At 37.6% G+C, this 21,366-nt stretch overlaps 1 protein-coding gene across 1 annotated transcript; it reads left to right on the forward strand.

Moving 5' to 3' along the window:
• Positions 1–1,532: 1,532 nt before the first annotated feature.
• On the forward strand, positions 1,533–20,725 carry LOC136283264 (ephrin type-A receptor 3-like). Its single transcript, XM_066171818.1, has 19 exons — positions 1,533–1,662; positions 2,710–2,798; positions 3,280–3,341; positions 6,548–7,187; positions 7,432–7,479; positions 9,369–9,731; positions 10,680–10,882; positions 11,442–11,505; positions 11,864–11,960; positions 13,967–14,040; positions 14,448–14,612; positions 14,848–14,958; positions 15,076–15,263; positions 15,544–15,663; positions 15,811–15,881; positions 16,355–16,395; positions 17,028–17,124; positions 17,279–17,378; positions 18,454–20,725. Exons 2-19 carry the CDS (start codon positions 2,732–2,734, stop codon positions 18,523–18,525), a joined length of 2,583 nt encoding a protein of 860 aa, XP_066027915.1. The 5' UTR covers positions 1,533–1,662; positions 2,710–2,731; the 3' UTR covers positions 18,526–20,725.
• The last annotated feature ends 641 nt before the right edge of the window (positions 20,726–21,366 follow it).

Here is a 21,366-nt window from a genome sequence, read left to right on the forward strand (position 1 = left end):
TGTTTGCTGAATATTCTTCTCAATCATGACAGTACATCTCTTTTAAGCATCACCTTCTTAGAGTTGCAATGTATTTTGAATGGAGTTATACGGAGTTATGGCGAAAACATGTAGAGATCAAGCGACCCAACGATGGATTTGTTTACAATGAGTTCCCGTTTAACCATGAACGAATGAAATGCACTCAAACTAGTCACTAACGAAACGGTTAGACTGAGGAATCAGACTTCGTTCCTGTTTTATTTTGTTTTTGTTTAATTTAATTTTTTTAACGAATAAATTCGTTCAAGACTGAATCAAATTAATAGATTTAGAAAGCCGTGCCGAAATCAAGTTGATTGTTATTTTCTTTCGTAGATGACTTTCTTGTCTAAGTTTTAAGTTTTGTTAATCACGAGTATGATTACAGACAGAATTAGACGACACGAAGTCTTGTCACCAATTAATCAAACTGTGACAAAATTTTAGAAAGAAAGTAGACATCAGTTATATGTTATCATAAAAAAAAGAACGCATTTAACGCGGCAAAATGCGAGACAACAACGCGCGCACATGACGTGTTCTGTCTACTTACACGTGCAGGCATGACGTGTGCAGTATCCCTTTAACTGTCCTATTACACTGTCCAATTACAAGCATGAAGCGCACCCTGTCTTCTTAGTGCTCAAATCGGTTTGGTGATAACCAATCACGTTTGAGAATTATGTTATAGTTTTTATCAAGCACGTTTTAACTATTTTTGTTCTCTGGTATAACAGAGGTTTAAATCTTCATGCAGTTGGTCTCTGTTTCAAAGTATTAATTTAAGTTTTCCGTTGGAAGAATCGCGAAAATGTACTGGTAATTCTTTTATTAAGGAAAAGATTTTGATTTTCCTTGTCACTTCATGCTTTAGTCACTGGGATAAACTATGGTCGCTTGGGATACTTGCTCGTAAACATAGGCTTTCTTTCTAACACTTTCTGTCCTCAAAATTTTTAAACATATTCCACTTGTCTCCTTGCCTCTCTGCTTGTAAACCCACTGGGCTTAAAGATAAAATGCTGATTTCGCTGCTGCATTTACTTCTAAAACGACCTTTAAGATTTTTTAATCAAATCATAACTATTGTGGCCTCGAAAATGCCAGATCTGTCACGAGAATGGAAGAAATATCATGGGGCTTTAGAAGCCTTCCCAAGCTGTAAGGCTGCAGAATACCATAAGTATGTCACTTTGTGAGTTTGTTTGCAAAATACACCTCTTTCTTCAAATGGATTCCTTGATTCTGAGGAATCTATTAGAAGAGATTTGGTTCAGGATCTATTCTTAAAGAAAAGAGTTTGATATCAACCAATTACATATCCAGAAAATTTCTTGTACCTTACTTATTCCAGCCTTGCACCCGTAAATGCGTGGTAGGACAGTCATGCAGCTCGTAATGCGAATACGCAAACCACTATATGATTGTTACACTTAGTAACTACTACTCCTATATATTAACGCAGGCCGAAGGTATCTCTGGCGCTATGTTTAATCAACGAAGGATAACGAGTGAAAGTCCAGAGTGTAAGCTATTATAATACGACTTAGTTGACTGGGTTATCGGTTGTCAGCCCTGTTGTGTATTATCTTTACGCAAGTAAAGGTATTAGTCAATTTACGAATCATCAGAATTGTACAGGTGCGTATTAACACTTAATAGCTATGGACAATTTATAATACACACATAATCGCTTTACGATAAGCAAGAGCTACGCGGAATCTCTAATCTTGCTTCCTTCATTTAAATCGATTTGGTCTAGGGAAAAAAGTCTCTGTATGATATTTAGCAGTGCTAGGATGCGGTTTAATCATTCAAAACTTTGGTCACTCCCGAGTACGGGCCGACCTCCTTGTAACATCATAATCATCAGTTACGGTGCTTTTCCACGTATCAGAATCAAGTGGTCGCTTAGTGCGAAGGAACCTCGATCTTCTCTGAGTGAGATTCAGTGTCTGACACAAAAACGAACGGTTAAAGAGGCAGCAAATGACCGTCAAAAGGTCGACGCAGCCGATCAGAAGACTATCATAGACGTTGAAATTGTCATCACAAATAATACTCAGTCGTGCCACTCAAGATTAATGAGCGTGATTAAATTTGCATAGGACGCGCTTAACACTGAAGCCTGATATTCTGAGAAAAACATGACTGATGCAGTGAAAGCATGGTTCAGAATCAATAGGCTCAAGAGGAGATCCTTGGTGCACAGTTACAGGAAAAATAGGACTGTCTTTCGTTGCTGCCATTTTCAAAATTGTTGTTACATTTTTGTTATTCTCATTTCCGCTTAAGTGCGTGACTTGTCTGAAACGAGCCCATTACAATTACTGCCTCCTTGTGTGTCTCTACTAATCAAGGCTCCAGGAGGCCATGCACATTATTAATCCGATCTACATTCATAAATTCTAAAAAATTTAGGGACATTCACCGATTGCAAGTACCTAAATTTAATTTAGAGAAAGTGCGATATTCAATCAATTTATTTAAGCTCGAGTAAGAAATATCCATGTGGTACAGGAAAAGTAGCTGAATGAATTGTAAATTATTAAGAAATCGGTTTCCACTGGAGAAAAGTGTAGTATCGATTTCCTAAATAAAGCATACAAATTTAATCGATCAAAAAGTATTATAAACTCATCTTTTCCTTTCAAAATGCGGTAAGCCACTACGTTTTTTCCTTTGTAGCTAAAGGTGCTGTATCGAGGACATGGATTACTGCTTGCTTACAATCATTAACCTCCTGCAGATTTTAAAACTCTCATTTGCGGATAAAGGTATGTAATGTAATGTAATACTTAATAATACTGTAATACTTTCTAATAAATAATGAAGATTTCCGCTCAGTATTATTTCATACAAATTATCGCGTCAATGATGACCTGATGATGGCGCACGCGTCCTCCGCAAAAAATTGGAAAAACAAGGAAACCAATCTTTAGTTTTGAGAATTGGTTTCCATCTCACAACATGACGGTGAATTCGGGCCCAACTTGGAATAAGCGTGTTTTATGATATTCGTTGGCAAAATTATATCTTCAAAGGGATATATCTAAGCTGCGCCACATCTTCTGCATGTAAGCATTCGATAGGAATATGGAATGAACAAGGATTATGGACTGAATAAACTGAAAAACCCACCAAACGCAAAATTTGCGTCATAAACTTTCTGATTAGCATGAGGTGCAAAGTTTTTAAGTGTTATATTTACACACAGTGTTGATATATTGCCCACAAATAAAGTTGTTTCCTTTTAAGTCTTTATACAGAAGAGGCCGACATCGGGACAAAAGTGGGACGATTGGACAATATTATCTCAGGTGGGTATCGTGGTTCACTGCTTTTGCTGAATTTTTTTTTCAAGCCGTTAAGCTTCCGAGCCATGCGTTACTGTTTTATTTTCCTTCCATATTAACCATTTGCCTTCATTTGTGTTGCGTTTGCGCGGTAGTCCCGGAGAAGATAGCTTTCAGTTTCAAACAAAAAATTTATTTCATACGACTAAAATCATGCACATAGTTACACATAAGATCCGGTCTATAGTCTCCTATAAGTGTGCGCCCCATAACTAAAAGGATCCAACTTCGGCGGACAATTCTCCGAACCCCCTTAACTAAGACCTGGATCTGCCCCGGCATTAATGTACCGAGTGTGAGCTAAATCGGTGATTTCGGTATCCTAATTCCCGTTATTGATTTAAAACAGCTGTCTCAAGTCCCCTGCTTCTCATAAAAGGCAGAATGCTCAGTAGCATTAATTTCAAGCGGTATACAGTCCAGGCCATAGATAGTTTTTTCTATACCATGACGTCATGATACATAGCGTCACGGTCCAATTTAAAAAAAAAACTTAGACTAGCCCCACACTTTCATCCTGCATTCTCGTCTCGGATATTTAAGGCCCTTGACCTAGTTCATTTGAAAGAACACAGAAAGAGCTTCGCGTCAAGAGCAGTTTAAATGGCGTCGCTTGAAGTGTGTGGGAGAAATCACAGTTTAAAGTCGAGATGGTTGAGAGCACACATCGTTACCATAAACCTTGACTTGCGTAGCATTCAAGAGGTTTTATTTTTCGGCTGGGCGGGTTGAGATAGGACACTTTGTGTACTAATTTTTTTTTAACAGAAAAAGAGCGTAACTTTTAAACGGACGAAAATATCGCATTACTTCAACCTAAGAGAAAGAAAAAAAAAGCTAAATTATCTGAACTCACATAGGTATTTGTAGTGTATTGTCTCTCTTGTCTAAATACTTCTAAGCAATTTAAAAATACATCGGTGCAACACTTTCCTTTGGAGAAAACAAAAAAAATTACTTCAAACCTCCGGTCGATATCTGTGCTTCAAATTTATCAAAACAGAAGTCGAGTGCACGTTGGTTTAGTCCGAGTGCACGGCTGTTGTTGTTGTGACTAGAGGCGGCCCAAGCTCTAGCTGTGAGATGATCATCTTGCGACATAAGTGTCATGACGAAAATAAAAAAAAGAGTTTATATGGAAATATTTACTACCGCTCTTAGGAAGTAAAAATACAGTCAAATTCTTAATAAGAAATAATTCACCTTATTTGCACAGTGCATCGCTTGTTGTCTGACCGCTTGCTTTGTTGAAACGAAGCCATTTTAGCGAGTGATCCATTTTCTAGTTCCGGGAAAACTCAGATCGACAAAAAGTTATTTAGTCTTCAATCGATCTTTTTTTGTAGACACGTCATCGTGAAAAAGACCCCTTGTGCGAAAAACGCTAGAGGGGGCCCTTCAAATCAAGCAAAAAAACTACCGGCGGCTAAAGCTGGTTGAGAATTTTAATACGAGATATTTCCTTTAACATTCATGTGGAAATAAAATATGAGTTTTAATTAAATGTTTTATTTCATCAGTCGCTACCTTCCACGAGGTGTCGTTCAGACATCTTACCGGAAACGGATAAAATTTGATGACAAAACTCTGCAACATTGGCAGCAATATTGGACAATATTGGCTTGCGCACAATATGCGGCTTCCTTGCAGTAATGTGCACTACTTAGGCAGTAGTGAAAATAAGGCCTGAAAAATTCTTAACCGTTCATTCATCACTTCACGGGTTTATTTAGAACCAACATCATGATTAGCTCCCAGTTGGCTTGTTAGCTCAGTTGGTAGAGCGCTGCACCGGTATCGCAGAGGTCATGGGTTCAAATTCCGTACAGCCATGAATTTTTTTTTCAGGCATTATTTTCACTACTGCCTAAGTAGTGCACATTACTGCGAGGATCACTTTCATTCACGTCTTTATCCGCAGTTCAAATATATGACTTTCATATATTCTTAACCGTTCATATTGAATTCTCTTGATATTCTATTGTTCCGGAGTGTAATACGATATACCGCTGATAATTGTTAGCGGGCTCGAAATGTCCTTGATTTCTGGCGATGAACTTATGGCGTTCCAAAACTGCCAAGATACAATAGATCGATGACACCATACAAAATACGTGTACGTGCAACACATAGCAGGGTGTGAGAATAGAGATGACATGCCTGTCGAAAATTAGATTTGTACATCTAGAATACTGTAGTCCCCTCCTGTTAGGGGTGGGGAAAGTTCAGACACATAAAATTGAGGACATCAATCATTGCATATTAAGGACACTGACAGGGCACGGGAAATCATTGTCTTGTCTTTAAGACCTCTTAAATATATGTAAGTTGGGTACTTTAGAGTGCAGGAAAAAGCAGCAATCTCTGATCTTATTGTTTATATGCATTAGGAATATAGGACCGAAATACATTAGAGACTTTTTTAACATAATAGAAACGTCTTACAATTTAAGTGGAAATGGTGTGAATCTTTGCGTTCCCAAATTTAATCTTAATTTTATGAGGAACTCTTTTACTTACAATAGCGCTCAACTATGGAATAAACTTCCAGAAGATGTCAAGTTGGCCAATGTTAATGTTTTTAAGTCTAAGCTAAGATCAATTCAGCTGTAATTTTTATACTTTTTAATTCTTTTAAATATTTTTAAATTTATTTATTTTACTTTTTTTAGTTTCTTTTTTTTTTCTTTTCAGACTAGATTTTATTATTGTAATTGTAGATTTAATGCACGATTGTATTTTGAACGAGCACTTGTGCTCTTAGACGATAACGTGGTTAAATAAATTATTGATATCATTATCGAATACAGTAATACATAACTAAATTAGCTAATGATGTCCCTCTTGAAATTTTAATTTTGTTTTTCTTGCCCTCGTCACTGCAGCATGGCCTCCAAGAAAAAGCTAAGGGGAAAAAGTATCGTGCCAATCTTCCATTGGCCACACTGGTTAATTTTCGTTTTCTCTAGAACAATCATATCACGGTGGAATAAAAAGTATAGACAAAGCTGTCCATGGCCCGGACTGGTATATTGTATGTTTAAAGTAGGGTGAAAATTCGAAGCTCTATTTAACAGTCCCCACCCATAAGTCAACACACTTTAAAACACTGGCCAGCCGGAAAAACCACTGGATTGAAATGTTATTATTTTATCATTGTTTTTGAACAGTGGTCGAAGACACAAGATGCAATTATGAACCCACGGTACACGATTTGTGAAGTCAGTGGCAAACAGCCAAATGCCTGGCTCGTCAGTAATTCTATCGCAGTACCAAGCGCAGTAGAAAAGGTCGATTTCACCATTGTGTTCAATACAAGGAACTGTACAGCACTTGGCGGAGATAATTTTTGTAAAAAATATTTCGACTTTTATATCCATCAGTCTATGACTCCAATACCACCGGACCCTTTACGGAACAATGTTACTTACGAAAAAATTGCCGAAATGACTGCACCGATCCTTGGCCTGACTGTCTGGACAAGAAATATTTTTGGAGTCGAAGTAAAAGGAAAATACATCATTCTGGCCTTTCATGATCAAGGTTCATGTAGCTCTATTCATTATGTCTCCGTCAGTTATTACCTTTGCCCAGAATTTACTGTTGTAAGTGGCTTAGTGTCCTTACCACGATTTACGGCTCCAGCAAACAATGCTGAGCCAGTTGTAGGTAACTGCGTGACAAATGCCGTCTACTATCAAGGTAGCATAACTGCAGCCTGCCAAAGCGATGGCGTTTGGAACATCAGTTCACTTAAGGGAAGATGTGTATGCAGGGAGGACATGGAAAATAATGAAGGAGAATGCAAAGGTATAACTTGAAAATTCATGACCAAAAAGGAGCAAAAATTACTAGGATTTTGCCTTTTAACTCTCGTGGTCTATTGAAAAGTGACTTGTTTACGATAATAATGACAAAAAGATTGCTTTCATTTATGATATTGGCTTTGCTTACGTCGTTGGATACTGCATAAAGAATACTTTAAACGCTTGTGTAAAGTTTACTCATATTGACGAAGGCTTCATTAATAAATTCGTCTTATTCTCCACTTCAGGTTGCCCAGATGGAAAATACAATGACCAAAAAGGCTTTAACTGCACTGGTAAGGACGCCGATATTATAAGATGTTGTAAGCCTGTTTTTCGTTTATTATTTTGCTGTTGAAGAGTACAATAAGTACATGAATCAGTAATTACACTTTACGCTAACTGAAAAATTGCGACAAAAAATTAAATCCTTTACTTTTGTAAAATTAAGGATACGGTAGACCCTCGAGGGCCAATTGTTTTTTACCAAGCATTATGATTTTATCTGTAGTTTCCAAGAAAATTTAGCTGAAATATTGAAACGCGCGCGAGATATTTCCTCACTGAATTCTTTAGCCCGCCAAAGAGCGATTAGCCAATTATGACATGTCAACCGAAATGATTCAGCAAACATGAGTCTCGTAGGGTATCTTGCGACTAAACATCATGGTCCTTGAATTTCAATCGCGTAAGCATCTCCTGATTTCGGTTGCTCGTGGAGATCTTTGTGTTAAAAACAAGAACGTGAATGTTACAAACAAACGCACGATTCCGACACGAGGATTCCTATAAAATTTAATAATTCTGAAAAACAAAGATAACTACAATCTGGTATAAAGGGGGTAAGTTTTTAAAGACACGTCGGTGGGAAAGTATAATTAGGTAAGTTTGGTTTTATCAACGGAGATGATGATTATACCTGAAGGGTAGATCCTCGTGCATGAGGTAGAGTTAGACCTTAAATGTCGTATGGCTAATCTGACCACGTGTCGATACGAAAATAGAGAACAAGTTATGAATTAAAGAGAAATGCGAGCAAGTTATATAGTGAAATGGGAGCGCGTTTGAACTAAAGTCTTGCCTAATTCAATTATAGAATAATCAGTAAAATAATATATATCAATTGGTCGTTTAAAACAGAAAAAGATAATAAGAGAAAAGAGTCCAAAAGTTAAAGTAAAAAGAAAGCCTGGCTTCCAAACAAGAAGGATTGAAATGAATGAGTTGCCAGCAGTATGATCCTTGTGTTTGCGCAAAGATTTCTGGGATCGCAACGCGGCAAACATTTCAAGTTGCTACAAGACAACATATGGCGGAAGATTGTTTCGCCATCAAAATGAACGATTTTGGAGAGAGAGATCATCGCCTTTTCGCCGCTGTTTTATCATGAATCGATTTAGGTAATGTTGATACTCACCAAAAACCTTACGCTAGGAGAGAAGGTTATCGGTATGTGTAATAACTTATTTCGTGGTTATATTAAAACTAAAACTTCCGTATTCCTCGTATCAACATTATCTTAATCAATTAATAATGAAACAGCAGCTAAAAAGCGTTGATCTCTTTCCAAAATCGGTTTCTTGGACGTCGAAACAACAAGCCATATATTTCCTCTAGCAACTTGTTTGCCCCTTAGCGATCCCAGAGATCACTGCGCAAACACAAGGATCCGATCACTGGCAACTCATTCATTGTGCAAACTTTCACTTGTGCGGTCAAATTTGACATGCGATTGATTTGCTCAAAGAAACATCTTCCATTTGGAGTTGTTGCTCCCCATTCGGTTTACGAAAAGATTCAGCTAAAAAGGAAATAATTTTTGCCGAATTGCGCATCTCAGAAATTTATAACCTTTCCAAAGATTTATAGTTTATGGCGGTCATGTTTCAATTAGCACGTTAAAAAAAAATTTTTGCGAAGGATACCCGCGAAGGTTTACCGCATCCTTAAAGAATCCTAAAATTGGCGAATATTTTTTTAATATTGACGCAAAACTTGCTCAACCGACGTACATTGAAGGTGTTGAAATATTTTTAAGAACATATGAGTTAATGGTATGCACTGCTTCTTTCTTCAAAAGCTTTACTATATTTTTACTTAAATTAGAAAACTTACAGTCCCCCAACAGAAATAAAGGACACCGTTTGTTTTCATTACATCTTCTTATAAGTACGTGTTTGTTCAGTCATACCATCAGGCCCACAAAATGTCAAAGTTATCTTCGTTAACCAAAGCGCGTTGGAGTTAAAATGGGAGCCTAGTGCAGTAACCGGTGATCAGACCCAGGTGTTTTATGACGTCGACTGCCGTAAGCCATGTGAAGGTGAAAATGACAACAAGTGCATAGATAGAGCTTGCGGGAGTGACGTCATTTTCATACCGAGAAAGGATGGCTTGAACGTTACTCACGTTATTGTTGGAAATTTATTTCCATTTATAAACTACACCATGAAAATCTACGCCAAAAACCGAGTAAGCGATTTGGCGAAAAGAAAATATGGAATTGAGGCAAACTTCATGGAAATAACTGTAAGGACTAACAGATCAGGTTAGTGCCGGTTCGTGTACTGAATAGAATATTATACAAATTCCTGTCGGTATGCTTCTCTCTCTCACACTGTGCTCAGGTACGGTCGCATACAACTATTATTACTATGTATTAATGTGTCTTTTTCGTTAAGTTTGGTTTAAAACTTGGTCTAAATATGAGGGTATATAACATCGTCCTAAAATTCACATTTTTTTTAACTGGCTCTTTAATCATTCAGCAGTGATAGGACGAAATCAGACACTAGGAGATTTTACTAAAACAAGGCAACTATATAGTTTGCCTTCTGTGACCTTGCTGCTTGAAAATTTGACCAATCATGCCCCAAATCTTAATTTGTCATAGTCTTGTTTGTGCCGAATCATCGTTTCCAAGACGAACAATTTCAACTGTTTTCCTAACTTTAACTAGATGATCTAGTTCTTCCACAAGGCTCACTACGACTATAAGACCCGCAGCGAGACAGGATCGATACCTTTTTGCAGTTATTGATACAGCGCAGAGTATTAAGATCGCATCAGAGTTGATTACCTTATTGTTACATATTTTGACCGGGCTTAGTCTCGCGATTGTCGAAAAATCGCGGAATTAAAGACCAGCTAAAAAATATTCGCAAAAATTAAATATTCTTGACAAGCCGTAAAGGAAAGCACTACGTTGCCAAAAGATTGGAGAAAGCAGGAGTTGCTAGGGTAGTAAAGGGCGAGTGAGCTCCTCCTCCCGAGGATCTATTCGAATATACTTTTGTATAGCTCTGCTTTATGGAAAGGAACATGTCAAATTGTTTTAAGTTTCGTTTGTTATAATATGGTTTCAAGGAAGATAAAAATCAGTTTTGCCAATTCTGAGACCCTTCATTTATGCGAAGTAAAGTTTCTGCGAAAATAAGTAACAAACAGTGAATGACCGAATTTTAAGATGGCGTATTCATCTCTGTTGAACAACTAGTTCCAGGTAAACCGGAAGTGTTTGTTGAACAACCGGAAACGGCTGTTGTTGTATCTTGGACAATTGAGGAAATGAACAGTGTCCTTAAAGAGTACCACGTGACTTATATAAGAGAAGATGATTTGTCAGAAACCCAGACTCTTGCTACCAAGAAAATGGAAGCACAGTTTGATTTAGAGGCGGGAAAAACTTACGAATTCCAGGTAGACATAATTTTTAATTTAGTTTAAGTTAGGTTAAAATTGTAAAAAGAAACTGCAGGGAATATAAGTATGAAAAGAAAAGTTCAATCATCGCATTGAATAATAGAAAGTTACTTTATTAAATTAGTATAAGTTTAGTGCGCCAAAAAAATGGCATTCAGCTTGGATTCAGATGGTGAACGTCGAATTGCAATCAGTAGTGCTAAAGCTTATAGAATTAAAAAAGTAACTTAAACTCAAGGTTTTTCATATTTTAAGTGTTTTGGTACAATAATGATACTCTTCAGGTGAAATGTTAGCGGCAGTGAAAAACATGGTTGAAAAAGAAAGTTCATCGGGTGTAATGCTTCTTGTTCTAACGACTTTTATTAGCAGTAACGAAAAAGTTGTAGAACTGTAATATTAGCTAGGGATAAACTGCTGGTGGTTTCAATGGGATGATAATTTGCACCCTTACCTACACAGGAATATTCCTCAAGTTTAACAACATTCGCAGTCGCCAATTTTTTTCTCTTGAGGAAGAAACCTCTTAGTGGACTTTTCGATTTCTTCTCCTCAGGTATTTGCTATAAACGACCTTGGTAGGGGTCCTGCTGGTGTGAAGACGTTCACACTAAGAGAAGGTTAGTTTGTATATCGTTGATTTACCAATCTACCCATAAGACTGACATAATTGCTAGCTTACAGTGACACTGACCAAACCTAGGTAAAAATCACTGTGAGAAGGCTTTGCCCGACGAGGCTGTTTTTTCAGTTTATTAGACGAAAACATTAAAACGAGAGTGCCTGCGTAGACAAACGTTAATATACTATGGAATAATAAACTGACAAGACCACTGATTTATGGGTCAGGATGACGAGGATAAACAAGTATATTAAAAGAAAAACCTTTCATATACGGCATAACAGAAAAGTAGTTTCTAGTCTGATTTAGTCAGCTTTACTGCAATAAATGAAACATTCCTCCCCTTCACCCAACAGAAACCGATGTGACCATGTATCTCAAAATCATCCATGGATTGGTTGGTTTATTGGTACTTTGCATTGTGTCTTTTGCATGTTACATCATCTACAACAGGTAAGTGTGGGAACACTAATGAAACTAAACATGAGGTTACTATTCCTGTACAGTACCACTCTTCGCAGGATTTCAAGGACTACTATTGGCTAAAGGAATGTTCGACAAGTTCAACAACAGGAACGCCTGTCTTTATTTAATAAGCGCATTTCTGAGCTTATAACCGAGAACAGAAGAAAACTGGCTGCCATTGGTAGCGGTGAGTGGTGGAAGGGCGTGGACGCCCTATCGCAGCGTCGCAGGTCATCGTTGATAAATTTGGACAAGAACTCTCTAGTTCGTCTGAACGACTACTTCGCCAACCTGTGCTATGATGACACTTACGTTAGACCTAGTGATATGGATATCCCGGACAGTGTAAAGCCCCCGAAAATATCTGAGCGGTGTGTCTGGAATACCTTAGTTCATGTAAAGAAAACCGCAACGGGACCAGACGACCTCCCGTACTGGATCTGGAAAGACTGTGCTGAGCTACTCACACCAATCGTCACTCACGTTTGGAATCTGTCGCTGTCTACTCATACATGGCCAGACTCCTGGAAAAGGGCAAATGTTAACCCTCTCCCCAAAGTGAATATGCCTATAGAGGACTCGGACTACCGTGGTATTAATGTTACTCCCGTTATTGCCCGGTTGTTTGAGAAGGTCGTGTATCGTACACAAGCACAGTCAGTCATTGAGAGCAACCTGAGCCACACCCAATTTGCATATAGACAGGCGGGTAGTTGCACAAATGCCTTGCTCGCTATCCAGCACCAGACATACAAGTATTTAGATAGTAGTGACTATAGCGCAGTGCGAATTTTTACCATGGACTTCAGTAAGGCTTTCGATTTTGTGAACCATGCTATTTTGTCTGCCAAACTGAAACAGCTACCTCTAAATCCGTACATTATCAATTGGTATCATAGTTTCCTCTATGCAAGACAACAGCGTGTTGTTAGTTATAATTTTTTAGGACAGTGGAAACTTGTCAATAGAGGAACCACACAAGGTAGTGTAAGCGGACCGTATCTTTTTAATATATTTTTGAACGACTTGGAGATTTTTTTTAATGGTTGCCCTGTGCTTTTTAAATATGCCGATGATTCCACTATTCTTTCGCCTATCACTAGGAATAGTGACCCGTCTGCCGACTTAGTAGGACAGTTCTTAACATGGTGTAAAGACAATAGAATGGTCTGCAACCCTTGCAAATGTAAAGAGCTGGTTGTTAGAAAGAAAAATCATAATGTACTCTACTCTCCAATTAATAATATTCCCCAATGTAATAGCTTCGTTTTATTAGGAGTAACTTTACAGAGTGATGGAAAATTTGATGAGCGTGTAAGAACTAAGCTTGTCAAAGCAAACAAGTGTTTACACGTCCTACATGTACGAACATTGAGAAAGGAACATTACTCTCAGGCAGAGATTGATCATCTTTTTATATCGATTGTTTTGGCTAATTTTAGCTATGCACTTTCAGTCTATGGGGCATCTGAGTCCGATCTTACGGTTGTACAAAAATTTTTAGACCGATGTCATGAACGCGGTTTTATCTCATTTCCAGTTTTTATCAAGAACCTTTTAAACAAACAAGACAGAAATATTTTGAAGAAACTAAAATCAACGGATTGCCACCCCCTGAAAGATATCATTCCTGTCCAAAAGACATATCTACACAATCTCAGGAAAAAAGGCTGCGCGCGCCCGAAAATTAATACACAGCGCTTTATGAACACATTTGTAAATAGGTTGATATTTAAGCTCCATTTATTGTAATGATATACTTTTTAATTCATAATATGTATGTAGATTTCTGTAGTTTTTTCAATTTATTGTAACATAAGATATGTAGTTTTATCTTATGATGGAATAAAGACTATTAAAAACAAGCATCTGTAGACTGAGTTTTAACAATGATGGTACTGACGCGTCTATACTGTGGCTTAAAAGATTGTTGATGCTTTGTTTCTTCTAAGCTATACTTGCAACGAATTTAATTTGATGCTATTTTTTGTCAGATGGAACCGTCGAAGAAATGCAAACCGTGAGAAAATTCCTAAAACAATAGAAACCAGTGTTATGATTCATGAGGGTAAGTTGCAATATTATGTCATTAAAAGAGAAAATATGGGGACTTTGTCATTTTGAACTAAATTGATCAACTAATGCAGTGTCACTGTATGTCATTTGCTGACGTTTCACTTGATAGGAAATTGTCGGCGCGTTTAATGCAAACGTCGTTAGTTCCATTCAATCTGCTTAGATAACAAATTCAAATTCAGAGAGAGAAAAAAACAACAACCAAAAATAGGAAAAATTGTAAACAGTTCGGAAGTCTCCACATTGTCGTTTTATATCTTTTCATGTTTGACTCAAGCACATTTGCGAGATAAAACTAGGCTGCTTTTGCGGGGACTACAAATTTAATCTTTAATCACCCATCCTATTTATGCTGTGTATGTACTATCGTTAATTGTTATCACTAACAATTTTACATAGACGTCGCAATGAGTTTTGCAGCTGAACGGCAAAAAGTGGATCCCTTTAGACTTGACCGAGATCAAATAACAACAGTAAAGGTGCTTGGGAGTGGCAACTTTGGTCAAGTGTCCAAATCAGTCTATAAACCTTTAAATTCCGAAGTGGCTGTTAAGTCATTGAAAGGTACTCTTGATTTTTCAAACGCATTGTTACATCACCTCATGAAAGACGACAAAATTTCTTGAATTCAAGCCTAACCTATAAATGGCTTTCTACTATCTTATCTTACGAACTCATAAATTCATTCTCGTTCAAAACCGAGGAAAAAATCTATTATAATATTAGGTTGAGAATGTAACATCGTTTTCTTTGAAACTCACGGTAATTGTTGCCATTTGAATCTTTACCAATTTTCTAGGCGATGCCCAAAAGAAAGACTTACAAGACATGCTGACTGAGTTAGATCTCATGAAAACCTTGAGGCCTCATCCCCATGTTGTTGAGCTCATTGGCTGTTGTATTGAAAAAGGTACTGGAAATTATGATTAGTTGTAATTTCTGATTTCTTGCTGACAACCTAATTTAATAATTCACCTAAAGACTATCTTATTAGATTGACTGACTCATCACCGTTACATACCTCTAGATCCACTCCTCATAGTGTTGGAGTATTTACCATACGGTGATCTGTTGGGATATCTGCGCAAGAGCAGAGGGATTGAGGATACTTATAACACAGGAGAAAAGAGACCAAGCTCAACACTTAAAGATAAGGACCTCTTGTCCTTCGCATGGATGATCGCTGATGGTATGAGTTATTTGTCAACAATGAAGGTAAACCATACCACACCTATTCCGTTAAAGCATCCAGAATCTCATCACGCCTTAAAATCATGTGTGACATGGGAGTGATGTGTTATACAAAAATAAAACATTTACAATGCAACTTTCCGATATCGTCCAAGGAGGAATGGTTTCTCTTAGTCTTTTATGCCTGCTGTCGGTCTTAAATACCTACCAAAACAAGTGATGTAACTTGGAGCAAGGTGCAAATGCGCTTTTCTGTACTGAATATCTCGGGGTATCAAGCTTGTGTCATTGTGCTGTGTTTCAGATTGTTCATCGTGATTTGGCAGCTCGCAACGTGTTAGTTGGGGACAACAAAGTGTGCAAGATTTCAGATCTTGGTTTAGCGCGTGGTTTGGAGGGAGATATTTATACGAGAAAAACTAAGGTGATTAGCAATAATATCTCCTATCTCCTAGTTTTGCGCTAACGCGCACTTTTTTGTTTACTAACTGGCGAAAAAGTTGTTTAGAACTTTCAGCTGTCTCTTTTTTTTGAAATCATATTTAAGGTTTATATGATTATTCTTTTCAAGGCTCGTCTTCCAGCCAAGTGGATGCCCCCAGAATCTCTCTTGTATGGCAGATCTACCACTATGAGCGACGTGTAGGTTGTTTCAATTTAATGGCATTGCTAGTCATTTCTAAGGGAAACTTAAAAACTGCGCGTTCAACCAGTAGAAATAAATAACTGATAAGGAAAAAAGCTCTTACTCTGTACTTGAACAGTATCATCAGGGGAGTTAGAGCAGTTTTCAATTTTTTGACGAGAGTTACCAGGTGTAACTTTGGTTTTCTTTTCTCTGTGCTTGGTCTTAAGAGGTCGCGTGCCACTTTCTAAACAAAAAAATTCCAAACCAAAACTAATCGCGACTTGTTAACTCGTGTTTTCCTACGCTTCAGGTAGTTTTGTTTTCTCACTTTAAGTTCTCCTGGCTCCATGTGACATGTTTATTTGGCGCTGATTGGCTGTTATGATTACTTTGTTTTTACGTTTTACCACAGTCAATGAAAACTGCCATACGAAAAAAATAAAAAAGGTGCTGAAGAGAATTGCTCCTGCCTTTTTGTCTTAAACAGATGGTCATACGGCATCGTGATGTGGGAGGTCTTTACCATTGGTATGTGGATATTTGTGAAGAAGAATTCTAAGGCTACTTAAAAACACTGCACCGCGTTGTTTCGCACCTTCTCGCTACCGTCTTGATCCCTGACTGATTTTGCACCTTCTTTTACATCAAGACAAATAATTACTACTGATGCAAATAACGACGGAATTGTTTTATCAGTGAATCCATAAATCGGCTCGGGCATTATCGCCGCAGTGGGTTCTATATATAATTGTCAGGATTGCGTTTGAAAGTATATTGGTGCACGGTCAAAAAACATAAACTTTTTAGTATAGAACTAATTATGAGGAAAAGTGAGAATCACCATGATCAGTGGATTCTATTGGCCCGATCGCCTGAGGAACTTTTCGATAGAAAGTGTGCTATATCTCATGAGTAGTGCAGTTTTGTTGCTCTGCGACTTATGATCATGTGGAAACAAGGGAGCCTCTCATTCGTATATACAAAAAGAAAAAATCGCAGAAAATGTTATATGAAAAAGAACTGTCTGGGTCATTTGCTTCCCTGTTGCAGTAAATAAAGCGGAGGATTTCCAACTTAAGGAGGACTCTCCCGGCTATAAACCAGTGCCATTGATGGTACAATGTATGTGTACTTCAAAAACTAGTCTGTCATATTTTCAGGTGGATCACCATATCCGGGAGTAAAATCAAGAGAAATTGCTGGCTTACTACAGACAGGATACCGTATGCCTAAGCCACCTCACATCTCACAAGATCTGTGAGTAGTTAAAAACACCAATTAAATTAGTATTTCGACAAACGTCACTCATAATAACTATGTATTTCACATTTCACTTTCAAACCACAGTGAAAATGACAAACCGTGAATTGAAGGTATATTAAGAAAAATATGAATGTCATTCTTATTTCAGGTATTCCATCATGACCAAATGTTGGGAAGAGCAACCTAAAAGGCGACCAACATTTCAGTGGCTCTGCTCTGCGGTCAAACGATTATTGGACGATTATAAGGTTTGCCTGTGGGTCGTCCTTGAACATGTCCTATTTTGCTTTTTTTTGTTTTTTTTGTTTGTGCTATAAACTACTCAAATTAGAAGAGTTTGGGAGCCACTGAAATGAGAAATGTTCTGTGTGGGAATTGTTTAGGACTGTTCGATATGTTAAAATCCTCATAAAAGTCTTGCGAGCCTTTTTTTATGTGCAACAAGACCTCACATATATTTTTACGTTTTGAGCGATGTGTCCTTGACCGTTATAGTAGGGCTTAATTCTCGTACAATAATCGTCATCGCTAGGCGTGTTTGGGTCTGTCCTTGACCTTGCTCACAACCCTCTAAGGGAAGTTTTGTTTACGTTTTAGTTCTCAAAGATTAGTTGTTTTCAAATACTTTTTTGTCCATTTCGAATGTCTTCTGAAATTTTTTTGGTTAGCGCTCTAAAAGGTCATCTGCTTGTTCCGTAAGCCCAAACATGCTCACCAATAGCATATTTAAGAGCCTGTACTGAAGGCTGAATAAGGGAGAAACAGAGACAGACACAGACACAGAGACAAAAATACTCGGAGAGTGGACAAAGGTTCCTAATCAGACTCTTGGTGCCTACGTTTGCGCGGGGTGCTCAAGCCAGCTGACCCCAACAGTCCAAAATGTTTATTCTGCTTAGTATTGTTTCTGTTTTTATCTTTTTTGAGGACATCTTCTTTTTGGAACTTTCGTTCCAGCAACATTCTAATGGAACTAAAAGTTTGCAACCATAGAAGTATAAGGGTATTTTGGGACAAAAAAAAATTTAATGTGAAAGGGGAGGGCGGAAATGGCAATGATTGTTGCATTTTGGGAAAGAACACGAGAAGTCATACATTTTCAATCAAGTAGTTCGGTTTTTTTGTTTTTCTTTTGTTTTTGTTTTGATAATATCAACTCAGCGAGCTCGCCTTTTTCAACTGGTGGCTGAAACACAATACGATGCAAATTAAAAAAAAAAGAGGCCACAGATACGCGAAAACAAAACTAAGCAAACACGAAAAGCACGAACAAAGATTATCCAGGCGCCTACACAACTCTCATCTATCTTATCTATTCTCTAGACATATGTGAACTTGGAAGTCTACGAAGGCGATAACTACATCAACTTTGATGTGATAACGAACAAAGAGTGATAAAAGATGTCCAATTTTTACCATAAAGACGAGAGCGTGGACGCCCGGTGCCTAGTTTGAATTAGCTTAATCCTTATCCTTCACCTTCGATTCCCTGTGGCAAATCAGATAGGATAAGATAATGTTACAAATACTATATCATGAACTTAACACAGTTTTCCTCGAGATACCACAAACCTTATGTAAGGTTCTAAATCGGTATTATATGTAAAAATGAAAATGAAGAACCTTTTTTTAATGTGTGGTTCCTCCTGGAACCTGCTTGGTTAGATACGTATTGTAGTGGCTAGTTGTATCAAGATTCAAAATGGCAAGGTATATAGTTGAATTTTGGGTTTACTTCAGAGAAAGGGCCGTACGTATTTTGTTTTGTTTTGTAACTACGATTTGCCCTAGCTGCAAAGCTGCTTCGTCACGCGTAAGTGCAACGTACGAATTAAAAGCACATTTGAAGACGATACCAAGAAGCTTAGGTTACCCTTTAGAATATCATAGTACGGTCTGACAGAATCATACTTTCTGATATGCTATCCCGTGGCGAGGATAAAAATTACACAGTAACTAAAAATGTTAGATTTCACTTTCTTCGTCATGTCTTGCATTCCAGTAAAAAGCTTTAATATAGAAGAAGTAACGACAATGTTTGAGCACATATACTTATAAGTATGCAACATCAAAGTGTGCATTATTATTAATAGATTTTGATCGAAATACTGCAGTTTTGAAAGATTGCGCTTAAAGTCTCATGAAGATGTCAACGTAGTGTCGCATCATTCTTAATCTATGTTTGTTCCTAGCATTTTACAGACGCAGAGCTAATTCTGCTGCTGCATTAACTTCTAGTTTGATTGGGCATAGGAATAAAATGCAAAAGAGTATCAATGCTATGAAGTTACAACATTATAACGGTGGCATGGATGCAGATTAGTGGCTATGATGTAATCAAAAAAATGCGATTTCTGGAACATTTTCTGCTTGAAACTGAGTTGGTGATCAGAATGTCGTCAAATGTCTTGAATGTTCTGGGGGACCGGTCAATATTTTAACGCCAGGGTGGGGAGCCTTAGGGTATGTCGTATTCTAATTACCCCCCCCCCCCCCCGCTTGCAGTCAATTTTCTGTAGTCTTCCCTTTATACTCTGTCAAAACCATGCGATTCTCCCCAAAAGCCTCCAAACCCCCACCACCACCCTCCTCCCCAGGCGATAAAGAGTGACTGGTCACCTAGATTTACTAGTTCAAAGTTGTCGTACCATATTTCCTTATGTTTTGGAAATAGAGAATCGTTAACTGCCTTTAATTCTATTAGATTAACCGGTTAAAAATTTCCAATGATCTTTCCTTATGTTATGGAAGGAGAGAACTCGTTTTACTTTAATCATTGCACGAGCCATTCGAACTCTGACCAAGGTTGTCATTCACGAGGAAATAGTGATGGCCCACGGGGCAAATACTGCTACATTTTTACACTCAAGTGCGACAGCTCAAGCAACAGATATGACTTTGGAACTTGGGGGTCAAAATTTTCTCTCCAGTACAGAGAATTTAATTTTTTATATTGCTTAGGTACATATTTTACTTTGAAGAAGACAGTGCGTGATTTTGATATTCGAGTGTGAGTCTTTCGTACGTTTTCGGTATTTCTCAAGAACTTTCGTATGCATTTTATAATTTTTAAGTGAATTACTCCATCACAGAAGGATTAATTACTTGGCTATTTCAACAATTTTTTTTGATAAATTTTTTACTCCATGGACAGTTTCATCATTTTAAATTATATCAATAATCTATTTTGGAATGATATTATATTTGGAAACAATTTTCTTGAACTGAAGGAAAGAATAAAGCAAATACAGCAGCAACTTTCTGGTTAAACTCTGTTTGAAGAAACCGTTTATAAAGATTTGGGCTCGTATTTTACAATCCAAAGTGGAAATTAAGGTACATGAAGGAAAGCCTTTTTTTCTGGTTGATGTAAAGCTTGTTTATTCAAATTACGCAAGTTTATCATAGCCAATTCGGAAAACTATGTTCATTACTGTAACAAGGTTGTTTTTTAAATACAATTGCCACTGTGTGACTATTACACGCTGGGGAAGCTTAACCTGGCATTGCGTCACCATTTCTTTGAGCGAGTCTGCTAGGTAAATTTAAAATTTGTCACGAACAACTAATAAATCAGAATGAATATATATTTCTCGCACAATTCCTTGGTTGTTACGTTTCTAATACCCTCCCTGATGTAATCTTCGGTGAAATAATTCTAGTCTAACTCTGCCGATATTAGGCAGGGATCAAGAATGAGTGCCTGATGAATTGGAGGGTTAACTTGAGGGGTAACTTGCTGTGCAAAATGATGTCCTCCAGCAGGATTGTTAATACTCCTTGTCGCTTCATGCTTAATATATCGTGATGAGCTGTGGCAGCTTAGTGTACTTGGCTTGTAAAATGTAAGCTTTCCTTCCAACAGAGTTCCCTTACAATATCATTCCGTTTTATTTTTATTACCGCTCACTCTTTATCACTCCCTAATAATTGTGATCTGCCTTTGTCTGTTGGTATATCCCGCCTGTTGCTTTTGTTGTTGTTTTCACAGACGCAAAGTTTCTTTCATGGTAACACTTTGTCGTCATGACTCGCTGTTATTTAGCATCAGATGTCTTTATTACAGGCAGCAGGTCTTTCTAAAAGCTGTCAAGTGCGTTTTGGTGCGAAAATTCGATTTCTTTCAAACTTTGCCCATCTTAGTCTAAAGTAATCAAAACCACCTTGCAAAATAAATTTTTGCCGAGCAAAAATCGCTTCAACGTTTAAAGTCCAATTTTTAACAGTGTCGGTCAT

This window comes from Pocillopora verrucosa, chromosome 9 (assembly GCF_036669915.1).
Source record: "Pocillopora verrucosa isolate sample1 chromosome 9, ASM3666991v2, whole genome shotgun sequence".
Classification (NCBI taxonomy): domain Eukaryota; kingdom Metazoa; phylum Cnidaria; class Anthozoa; order Scleractinia; family Pocilloporidae; genus Pocillopora; species Pocillopora verrucosa.

What these genes read in the sequence shown, in the direction of transcription:
- LOC136283264 (XM_066171818.1), top strand. Translation starts at nt 2,732, where the DNA reads ATGGATTACTGCTTGCTTACAATCATTAACCTCCTGCAGATTTTAAAA. An exon ending in TGGCTGTTGTATTGAAAAAG is followed by an intron (nt 14,959 to 15,075) that starts GTACTGGAAATT and finishes ACATACCTCTAG; the next exon opens with ATCCACTCCTCATAGTGTTG. An exon ending in GTTATTTGTCAACAATGAAG is followed by an intron (nt 15,264 to 15,543) that starts GTAAACCATACC and finishes GCTGTGTTTCAG; the next exon opens with ATTGTTCATCGTGATTTGGC.